The sequence below is a fragment of the Diadema antillarum genome, unplaced genomic scaffold (assembly GCF_040938485.1).
Source record: "Diadema antillarum isolate AM-2024a unplaced genomic scaffold, OU_Dant_1.0 scf00000058, whole genome shotgun sequence".
Taxonomy (NCBI): domain Eukaryota; kingdom Metazoa; phylum Echinodermata; class Echinoidea; order Diadematoida; family Diadematidae; genus Diadema; species Diadema antillarum.
Window position 1 is genome coordinate 371,773 of NW_027270947.1, and position 11,956 is coordinate 383,728.

The 11,956-nt window shown below is 37.5% G+C and overlaps 1 protein-coding gene across 1 annotated transcript; it reads right to left on the minus strand.

The window, feature by feature from the left end:
* Positions 1-617: 617 nt before the first annotated feature.
* On the minus strand, positions 618-11,956 carry LOC139715957 (anamorsin homolog). The gene is made up of 9 exons (XM_071627504.1): positions 11,953-11,956; positions 10,949-11,098; positions 10,086-10,162; positions 8,136-8,295; positions 7,110-7,183; positions 5,947-6,016; positions 4,793-4,838; positions 3,848-3,923; positions 618-934 (listed from the first exon to the last, which is right to left on the minus strand). The coding sequence occupies exons 1-9, from the start codon at positions 11,954-11,956 to the stop codon at positions 821-823; spliced, it is 771 nt and encodes a 256-aa protein (XP_071483605.1). The 3' UTR covers positions 618-820.

Here is an 11,956-nt window from a genome sequence, read left to right on the forward strand (position 1 = left end):
TGGGTCAACCTAGTCGCACTTGACTTTTTCATATTTTCTGAAAGAGCGGGTCTTCTTTTACATTATGCTAAAATTTGGTATCATAAAACGGGCAGGGAAGTGTGTTTTTTTAGCAGTTTATCTCGAACATTTTTGGTAGAATAGTGTGATTAGGTGTGTCTTCAGAATCCCTTTTTCATTTCTGAAAAACCTTGTCCACACTCTTCACTTTCAACTCTAATAACTTTTGAAAGGATAGTGCTACTGCTTTGAAAGTTGGCATTAATTATGGACAGAATGTATTAATGAGGCATGCTTAATTTCAGTTTAATCTGATAATCCCTTCATTGTTGTTACTCTGGTGGTTTACTTCCTGTTTATTGTCCCATTCATCGCACAGCCAGCACGGTTTGGTAAAGATTAAGGACTTGAATAGACACTGTACTTCAGAACCTCTTTTCTCAGTTCCCACTTTTCCTGAGTTTGTGCTTTCTTTCCAATATTTAGATAGGTTAGGAGAGTCCATTTGATTTGAGTTATACATCATTTTAAAGCTTAAAGTCTGCTCTTTCAGAATATGGTCTTAACTAAAAATTCATGTCTGACGACTTTTTGTTTGTTTTGAGGTGCAGGGTCACATATGATCTGTTTCACTGAAGCCTGTAAAACACGCAGCTAGTTCATCTGATGAGATGGCTTTAACTACTGTGACACAGAGACACCTGAAGATAGAGAAATCAGGTAATGCAGTGGCTTTTTAAAGTCAAAGCTTATCATTATCTGAATATTCATACAAATATACATCTTCTTATTGCATTAATCGAAAATAAAATCAAAATAGCTACGCATCAGCATTGAGCTGTCTGGAGGATAGGGCAATCTTTTCTCCAGGTTTGAAAGCCGGCATGCCAAGATACGGGCAGCTTGCGCATCTAAAGGCATCACCCAGGTAACACTGCAGGGAAAAAAACAAACAAACAAACAAACAAATAAATAAAATAACAAACACAGAAGGTTAAATTTTACTCAACATTTCTTTGTGAGCATCATCACATCACAACACTTCATCTTCAATGATATTTCGTTTTTGTCCTTGTTGCATTCAACATACTGTAAAAGTAGAAATTTTCGCATAAATTGCTATTTGCGCTCAATTGTGTAAGATGAATTCTGCATGTTTTTAACTCCGTAGAATCAAAGAGATAAAATATTTCTGCAAATTAAAAGCAAAAATATTCCTGCACCTTTATTTTTGCTCATTTCAAGTTGTGTGAAATGCAAGAAAATTTTCACATTGCTAAATTTCCACTTTAACATTTTTTTTTTTGACATTTACAATTCAGACTGAAAACATCTGAACTATGGAAAATTAATATGCAAACCTTGCATCAGTAAAAATGTGACAATCAACCCAGAATCTTTACGTACAGCAACATAATTTCCTTGACTTTACGGACCAGATTCAGAGAAAACCCTGTCTGTTGTATGCAAGTACATCAGCAGCACTCGATCATCAAATTGCATTTCATTTCACTGAGAAATGATTGGCATAGATCCATGCAAAGTTTTTACATCATATACAGCACAAATAAATCTTTTAAACATAGAGTATATTCTACATAGTATTCAGCAGAAATCCCTGTCAAACTTTATCTTTCAATCAACATTGATGTAATTCTTATTTATGAATCTAGACATGAAAAGTATCTCAAATCGTGGTCACTATTTATTCTTTAATGCAATCCTTGAAATGAATCAGATCATATCTGTGTAGCTCTTCACGTATGTGTGTGCATCCAAAAAAATAAATAAATAAATACAAGGCAAGTGCCATAATGTGTCTCGCCCATTTGCGTACAAGAAATTGTATGTGAATGGAATATAACAGCCAAAAAAACAGAGAGATATAACATAAAAAGATATTAAAGGGTAAAAATTTATGGCAAAAAAGAAACATGCCATAAAAACTTAACATTGGGCCGTTAAAGTTCATTGACCCCTGCCTGGGACCTTTGACCTTGTGGTGACCATCCACTCCCCAAGGGACATCTACCAACTAAGTTTGGTCACAATTGGAGTTATGGATCAAAAGTTATGACCCATAGTAGAAACGCACCATAAAAACTGAACATTGGGCTCTAAAAGTTTGTTGACCCATGCTTGTGACCATTGACCTTGTGGTGACCATCCACTCCCCAAGGGACATCTACCATCCAAGTTTAGTCACAAATGGAGTAATGGATCAAAAGTTATGACCCATAATAGAAACGCGCCATAAAAACTTAACATTGGGCTCTGAAAGTTCGTTGACCCATGCTTGTGACCATTGACCTTGTGGTGACCATCCACTCCCCAAGGGATATCTACCATCCAAGTTTGGTCACAAATGGAGTTATGGATCAGAAGTTATGACCCATGATAGAAACGCGCCATAAAAACTTAACATTGGGCCCTAAAAGTTTGTTGACCCCTGCTTGTGACCTTTGACCTTGTGGTGATCATCCACTCCCCAAGGGACATCTACTATCCAAGTTTGGTCACAAATGGAGTTATGGATCAAAAGTTATGACCCATAATACAAACACGCCATAAAAACTTAACATTGGGCTCTAAAAATTTATTGACCCCTGCCTGTGAGCTTTGACCTTGAGGTGACCTTCATATATGGTAAAATGTGACACTTTGTATGACCCCTCTTCCCTCGAAGTTTGATTGCAATTGAAGCCCAGAGTAAAGAGTTATTGAAGTTTTTGTAGCGTTACGGACAGACAACGGACGGATGACGGACGGACGGACGGACGACGGACGGACAAACGCCGCAGGCGATCCCTTGGTCTCCCCTCACCTCCGGTGGGCTCGACAAAAACTGCTCTGATACACACAAACCAGATTCTTACAGCGCCGGTATACTGTAAAAGTGGATATTTTCGCGCGACTAATTTTCACGCTCGGCCCGGCAAGAAGAGTTTCGCATGTTTTTAATGCCACGGAATCAAGACAGTAAGTACAGGAACATATTCGCATGCTTTCATTTTGCGCTAGTTTCTAGTTGCGTGAAATGTGCGAAAATTTCAACAACTCGAAAATTTTCACTTTTACAGTTTTACACTGTTCCTCTTCTTTTATCTTTGTTGGTACTATCGCTAACGTGTGAGATAAGACAATGACCAGCAAAAAGTAAATATAAAACAACAACAACACACTGTAATGATACTTATTTTGATTGAAAACAAGAACATATATCATTATATTCCACATACTAAGAATATTGCAATAGGATTGGTCCAGAGCTGATCACGTGATGAAGTGTAGTTTTGCCCATCACATCACCTGGGAAGAAAAGTTCGTTACACTCTATGTTGATAGTTCCTTTTGTTTCGCTGATCTCCACAAAGTCCACACAGTCCTAACGCAAGATGAGTACGCGCGAAATAAAAGTGCGTTGCACTGTGGACTATCATGTGACCTAGGTCACTTGATAGTACACAGTGCAACGCACTTTCACTTCGGTGCCGCGCAATGCGCGCAGCAAATTCATTGTTTTGTCATCTACGCACACACATAGCCTAAGCCCTAAGGATACCTAAGGACAGCTAAAATGGTTTCAGATGTGGAATAAAATGGGAATTTCTGGGACCCTAGATGTGGAATATAAAGCAAATAATCAACTTTTAGTTTCAGGCAATTAGACAAACTATCACTTCCTCGGCGATCTGAATGTGTACGCTATCTTTCCTCAGCTGCGCTTCGGAAAGATAGCTACATCCAGATCGCCTCGGAAGTGATAGTTTGTCCCATCACCTTCACCAACGTTGATTATTTGCTTACTATTAGAGTATGAAAAATTGAGAATTGTGGGAATACTCACACTGCCACAGGATGACGTCACTGGTTTTGTCTTGACCTCCTTCCCTTCTGCCAGCTCCTCAGCCAGGCCACACGAACTGCACAATAACAGATAAATAATATGAAAAATTTATACTACAATTATGACCAAAATGTTTTCAAGTGCTTTAGAGTTAACACAGGAAACAGACACATATATATCAACTATGATCCACATATTACAAAATCATCAATACTGTTCGACAAATAATTGGGTCTTGAGGTTTCATTCTGTTTTGTTTTGTTTTGCTTTGTTTTTTTGACAAAGGGAGAACATTCTGAACTCACCGTCTACATCGAATATTTTGTGCCAGTTCTTTTTTTCATGAACTTCCAAGCCAACTGATATTTTGGGGAAAAAAGGAACAATACATTATGGTACAACACCCAGCACCTAAATGCTGTATGTGGGAGTTCACAATGCAACACATACTTGATAGTAAGCAACTCTGGCACATTCATGCTTTACATTGCTGTATAAAACTGCAAAAACTTGTCTTATAAGTCCTGTTAAGAGAAAAATGCCAGAGATACATGCATGGCATACAATGTATTTGACTGAATATCATAGTAGTGAAAATAGACAGTATCAGATCAAATGATTCAACTATATATTTATTTTGAGCATAAAAACTTATATTATGCTACACTTCAGTTATCATTTGACAAGCATAGGCTATGATGACTACCGTAAATTATTACATTGGACACAATACAAATCTATTGTTCACGAATCCAGTTTGTCATCGAGAAACTCTGTGTCTTTAGGTATCTGTGACAATGGCCACTTTAAACCAATAAAATCAAGAATCAAATGGTGAATACGAAAATGAGCACGAAAAGTTAATATGCTTTGTAGCCCGAATGACAACAAATATGATCAGCAGAATCTTTTTTTTTTTATAACAAATCAATCAAATGTTTGTACCAGTTCTTGCATGCTTTCTTCCTTCCAGAATTTGGACCACATTCAGCTGCAGAAAAAGATGAGGAAAGTGGTACATATAAGAATAAAACATAGCACAAACAACAACAAGTAATCATGAATACTTATTTCAAGTCATTACAAGAAGGAAGTCTGCAACAGGAGACTGATGCTTGTTGCTCTTTTAATCACTTCTCTACAATGTTCCACGAATATACCATACATCTTTTAATTGTAGTTTTTAAAGAAGAATTATTAATGCAGGTAGCAGTTCTTTTTAATTCACACATTTCCTGTCACATACTCTTATTCTAAATATCATTATTTCGATGTCAATTGACTATCTGTCAAATCAATTTCGTGGAGAACAGATTTTGCCTCTCTTTGTGTGTAGAAGAGCAAAAGAAGACACTTACTGCTCTTCATATTGGTCACATGACCTTGATGCCATTTTGAAGTCTCAATATGATTCTTGCATGAATTACAAATATTTAATTAATAACAATCAAAAGAATAGTTGATTTGGTAATTACATTGTATGTATCATTTTTAGGTTGATAAGCCACTGGTTCACTGCTTTGCATGTATACACGTACATGATCTCCTCTCTTTAGTAATGTCTGCCATTATGCAAGTGGTATAGTATGGCATTGAATTCATATTGATTATCAACCTGTTGTCATTATCACAGTATATATATAATGTGTATAAAAATGATTGAACTAGCTCTGAGGCTGCCATATTAATAATTTTGTGATCAAATGATGATGCAAATAATATTCTGCTCAAACTCAATATGGTGAATACTTCAACATCAGAACAGAGCATTTCACTGGAAACTTACCATTTCATGAACCACAAACATCAGAATATTGAGAATACTGCCACATTTTGAGATAATTCAATTAACTATGGCATAAGATTCATACAAGAAATTTGAAATTGTGAAAAGTGGTAAAAGAAAATGTATCACAAATAAGGTACATCAACAGCTTGCAAATGATAAACATTCTTCACAGCATATGACCACAGAAGACATAAAATCAAAGCTACATTACTATATTTTGATTTACAACTAATGAGCTAGGCTACTAGTAGTATACCAAATAGAGAAAAAAAAAAGGAAATTGTGAAAATAACCAAATGGGAAGTTCTACCTCTGAGCGAAGAGGGATCAGGTTTCTTCAGGTCTTCTTCTTCAAGCAACGTGTCTGAATCAATGATGTCCTGTCACATGAACAAAACAGAGTGGACGGAATGCGAGTGTCAATTAACAAGTCCCCGAACTCAAAATATGTAACTCGTATTTCTGATTGAGCTCATACAATCCATGAAAAATTTAACCCTAACTAGGCCGGGCTATTTAGGTAGATCATAGAGCCGTTTTTCATTGTTTTTTCTATGAAACTTGTCCGCGACATTGTTCCGAACAAGAAAATATGTTATTAATTGATTTTAATCGATAAAACCCCAAAATAATCATGCTTTTATGAAATTTGCCTGTAAGCACAGTTTGCATTGAAATTGTACACGAATTCACGTTTTGGAGCAATTTTTGGTCTGACATGCACATACATATTTATGCGCAACTTCGAAACCGCGCGCCCGGGCATCGCAAATTTGGTGTCAAAAGATGCGGGAGACTCGAAAGAAAAAAGTCATGAAACGTCGCGGTGATAGCTTTTTGCGTTAGTGATGCATCGCGCAGAACGTCGGGGGGGGGGGGGGGGCCTCAGAGGCCCCCCTGGCCTAGTTAGGGTTAAACTAGTTAATTCTCCATAATGGTTTTGATTTAGATATCTATGTAATAAACCATCCATCATCATCTTAAATCCAATACCTTTAACAAGTCAGAGTATGTGTAAAGTTTTAGTATCTTCACGAAGCCTGGTAAATGCTTTGAGATGATTTGATAAATCATTAACAGTTTAAACATGTCATTTTGAAAACACTTTCTGGGAACACAATCAGTGAGACAATGTTTACAATATCACTTCAAAGTACATCAGATTAAAATATATTTAGTTTTCATCAACTGCCTAATGCCTTCAATAAGACTGGCAGAACCTACAAGCAATTAACATGGGAATGGTATTTCAACTCATGAAAAGTGCTGTCAATTGATTGACTAATTACCATCATGGTGTCATATGTTTTATAATCTGTTGCCCTCCCAACTTAAATGCAATTCATGAAATAAAATATTTGGCACTCGATACAAAAAACAAAATAAAACAAAAATAACTTTCCTTCTCCTTTCTTCATTGATGAAAACTTCATCTTGTGGGAATACCAACAGAAAAAAGAAAACTTGACTTACTACATCATCATCAGCCATATCAAATGCAGACAGTGTCCATACTTTAGCCACATCTCCACTCTTCTGCATGGGCTCTGATTGGAAACAACGGTAAACATATATTTTAGCAGTAGCTATGGTAAAAAAATCACAGGCATACATTCTCAGGCTGGATTCAAACCAACGACCTCCTGATTACTGGACAGGCGTCTTATCCACTGGACCATCTAGCTTTCGCCCAACAGTCAGTGCTGATTCTAATCTTTATAGCATGCAGCGGGTACTGCATATGTATTCCAATTAATGAAATTCTTGTGTTGAATTGTTTTTATTGCAACTGATTGACAATTTGGTGCTTATTTACATCTATGAAGGGCCATGTACAATGCAAGAATGTCATTAATTTGAGTAAACAAACATGTTATCAATATGTATAACTATGTTAAGTTCATATCAGTTACATTAAAACACAAAAACATGGTCAGAGTAAGCCCTTTGACACAATTTCATAAAACACAGGCTGTACTCTACTAGCCCTAGAGGATGGATTCTTTTTAATCACTCCTATGGAAGAGAATCAATAGAAACAAAGTTCTTTGTGACTTTATCTTTATCTTGTAATTGCTTACAATTGAATGACAAAGCCATCAATGCAAACTGAAATAAAATGTCTGTATACCTGTAAAACTAAATGATAGGGAACCAATGACAACAAACAAAATTTCTACAAGAGAACATGAGTACTGCTAGTCAATCATAGAAACTGCATTTCAGAATAAAGCCTCAGTCTGAGCAGCTGAAATCTATACATGAAAGTATAAAAATTGGTATGCAATTAACCAAACCAAAAACACAGCAACAACAAATGCAATTTTAATGCATACATGTAATAGTAATGGAATTATGCATTAAAGTTTTTTGTTTTTTTAAGGGTAATGTGGAGATTATGTTTCTTGAGAATATTAAAAACAAAAAAATGTGAAAAATAAGTAAGATGTGTTCAGGTGTCATACAAGACAACCAATTGGCAACCAATAATTGACCCACCTGCTGTGGGTTTCAGTGAGAAGGAGAGAGGCAAGGCGGCTGAGGATCCAACCTCAAAGTCAGGCTTGCTGGAGCTCGTCTCCACCACCCTGAGCGCTGTGTGGTTTGTGAGATTTCGGCTCCGGGCGATGTCAGGAGCGCTGGGATGAGAAACTTCAGTCTGGGGGTAAGCAAAACAACAACAGACAGAAAAAGAAAATACATGTAAATACTTACCAGAAGGAATGAGTCAATCAACCAGGGTTAGCTATGAGAATCTGAAATCTCCAACAAAGTTTGCAAAATGTCATACCATGCAGATCTTCCAACCTTTCTGACTGAAAAAAAAAAAGAATGATTTTGCTCTAAAGTAGGAAAGATAGAGCAGTTTCCAGAGGACATTGTCGTAAAATTATTAAGAAAAACAGGAAAGTTCTATTGAAACAAGAGCTGGGAATGGTCAAAATTCAGGTTCTCTCCTCCAAATTCAGAGTGGTTGGAAGGTCTGTACCATGTTCCCATTAGCAATGGGTTACAGTAAGAGCAGAAATAGAGTTGAGGCTAAAACAAAAATGCATTAATGTTTGAACTTATTCTATGTGGCCAACACAGAAGTGCTTGAACGCTTACCGGTATAACCAAGCTACCACAGGACAAATGGCTGGAAGTACTATACCTTCCAAAGGACCAGGCAAGTACCTTGCCATTGGGCAAACTGCTGTGGCTACAGGACTTGAAACGAAGACCTCTTAATTGAGAGTCTGTGGTCTTATCCACAGAGCCACAGTGGCTCCATCTATTTACTGCTCAATGGCATTGCTTAATGTTTCCCCAGATTTGGAAATGAAGAGAATACAAGGCAATCGCCAAATTGTGTCTCGCCCATTCGCGTACAAGGAATTAACATTTTTTATAACTCCCAGAAGTTAATTGACCTGCTTATGACCTTTGACCTTGTGGTGACCTTCAACACCCTAAGGGACAGGGAAATGCGCCCTAAAAACTTAACATTGGGCCCTAAAAGTTCGTTGACCCCCGTCTGTAACCTTTGACCTTGTGGTTACCTTCAACTTCCCAAGAGACATCTACCATCACCCAAGTTTGATTGCCATTGTAGCAACATGTGTTGAGTTACGTGTGATAAGAGAGTCTTGCAAGTAAACTTTAACGTATGGCCTCAAATGACCTTTGACCTTATCATGTGACCTCTTACGGCACCATAACATGAAGGTACCCCCAGTGCATCCATCACTCAAGTTTGATTGCCATTGTAGCAACATGTGTCGAGTTACGTGTGATAAGAGTCTTGCAAGTAAACTTTAACGTATGACCTCAAATGACCTTTGACCTTATCCTGTGACCTCCAACGGCAGCATAACATGAAGGTACCCCCAGTGCATCTATGACCCAAGTTAGGTTGTAATCCAAGCAACTTATGTGAAGTTATTTGTCAAAATTGGAGAGTCTTGCAGGTAAACTTTAACATAGAAAAGAGTCTTGCACATACTCTTTAATATATGACCTCAAATGACCTTTGACATCATCACATGACCTCCGACAACACCATAACATGAAGATACCCCTAGTGCTTCTATCACCCAAGTGTGGCTGCCATTGCTGTAACAGTTGCCAAGTTATGCATCATAAGAGAGTCTTGCAGGTAAACTTTAACATTTGTGACGGACGACGGACGGACACCATTTGGATCCCTTAGTCTCGCCTTCACCTCCGGTGGGCGAGACAAAAAATTCAGAAATATTTGACTTGACTTGACATAAAACAGCCGATGCATTCCTCTATCATCATCTTCATCTTCGTTATCATCAAACAGTTTGCCTGACTTCAGACAAACACAAATTATCTCATTGAGTACAGCTCGGCAATATCTGTAATCATGTTCTTTTCACATATACGAAAACTAGGAAAGAAAATTAACAGTCTACAAACAATCATATCCTACATTCCACTTACCAATTCTATGTTGATAAACCCGCTAAGCTTCAAGGCTGATTTCAATTTGTTTGCTGTTCGTAGTCCTGACCCATTTTCTGCAGCAGACGACAATAAAAGGGCATTATGATATATGATTCTACTGCTCTAAACAACAGAGAGATACTGCAGTAACATGCTTTATAAATATGCTACACTACACAATGGTATGGTAGGCTAAACTACACTTTAGCAGTAGATATAATTTCCTGGAGACTGACTCATATCTGGTAGTAATTACATGTACATCAAAGAAAATGAAAAAAGGTTAACAATTGGGTTTTTGCTCCAATTTCTGGCTTCACTACAGTTGGCAGTGCCACGTAACTAGTAAGTAGTAACTAATAACTAGTAAGTTTCAGGTTCATATCCAATGCTGGTTCCTCCCTTTTCCCTTGGTGCACTGAATGTTAAAGGGTGTGTACAGTTCTGGTCGAGGTGAGGATTTAGCTTTTTATGTTTTGCGAGATATTCAGAAACCACTCTATAAGATGTCAAAGAGCATGCAATTCTAAGGGGTATCAAAAGTTTATTTGATGAAAATCGGTGTTGAAATGGCTGAGATATCCAAAAACAAGGTGAAACAAAGAGATCCTAATAAAGTTGTGGCATGTCGTCTTTTATCATTATCACTTTTATGGATATCTCAGCCATTTGAAAACCAATTTTCATCAAATAAACGTTGAATCTTTCTTAAAATAACATGCTCTTTCATATTTCATTAGAGGTTTCTCATTAAAAAGTCAGGAATGCGCATGTGGTACAGATGACCATCTGAGTGGGGGGGGGGGGGGGGGGGGGTTGTTGGGCTGGGCTGGGCCAGTGAACATCCAGAAAGTGTTCACCTGTTTCTACGACAGGTTCTCTTAGCAACAATCGTCCCTTGGGTTTCAAGACCTTGGCCAGCTCTGCCAGGACTTCAAAGGCGTGTGTCTGGGTAGGAGGGTCTAGTGCTCCAACTACAGCAACATCAAAACTCGATGGCCTGTGTGCGGCTGTAGAAGAACATAAACAAAGAAAAATATAATTATGATTATAATAATAATAATGATAATGATAATAATAATAATAATAACAATATTGATAATAATAACAATATATACATCGTAAATAGTATCAACAAAGTACTGTGAGATTAAAGACGTGTACAGTTTTTCTCAATAATTTCATGGAACATCTGCATTGTGTTAAATGGTGAACAAAGGAAGTGTACAAGAATTACAGACACAGAGTAGACAAGTTCAAATATGTTTAAAAATCTAGATTGTTTGGTGGTACTAGTACTGTAAACGTGGAAATTTTCGCGGTACATTAATTTTCGCGGATTTCGCGCTACATTCGGCTAGCGCGAATTCAAAAACGCGTGAATATATCTTCGCAATTTTCCATGCACATTTTGAACGGCCTGAATTGTGTGTGCTTCGTCGATGATACTGCTACGTAGTACAGACATGTTTACGCATATAGCAGTATCATCGCACGCACCGCACGCACCGAGCCCAGGCCGATTGGTGTGCTACATCCCCGCGACTACAGTACTAGTATGTACAGTACTCTCCGCGTAATCGGGTATCGCTTAAACGGGTACTCCGTTTAATTGGGTAGTATTGTCAGAGTCAGTTCCAATGCACATTAAAATTACCTGATAATCGGGTTGCCTCTCCGCATAAACGGGTAAAAATTTTTCTTCTAATCTAGTTTCTACCCACATTTTATCGCAGATATAACACTTTAAGAAATCATGCATGTCAAATTTTTCACGGCTAATCACAATTTTCTGCTTAATTTGTAAAGAAGATCTATCATTTTGGGGGTGATTAAACATGCAAACACTATAATTTTCTTGTACACAT

Coding starts and splice junctions, on each gene's coding strand:
- LOC139715957 (XM_071627504.1), bottom strand. Junction 8,296..10,085: donor GGTTTATCAACATAGAATTG/GTAAGTGGAATG, acceptor GCTTACCCCCAG/ACTGAAGTTTCTCATCCCAG. Junction 4,839..5,946: donor TGATCCCTCTTCGCTCAGAG/GTAGAACTTCCC, acceptor CTTTTTCTGCAG/CTGAATGTGGTCCAAATTCT.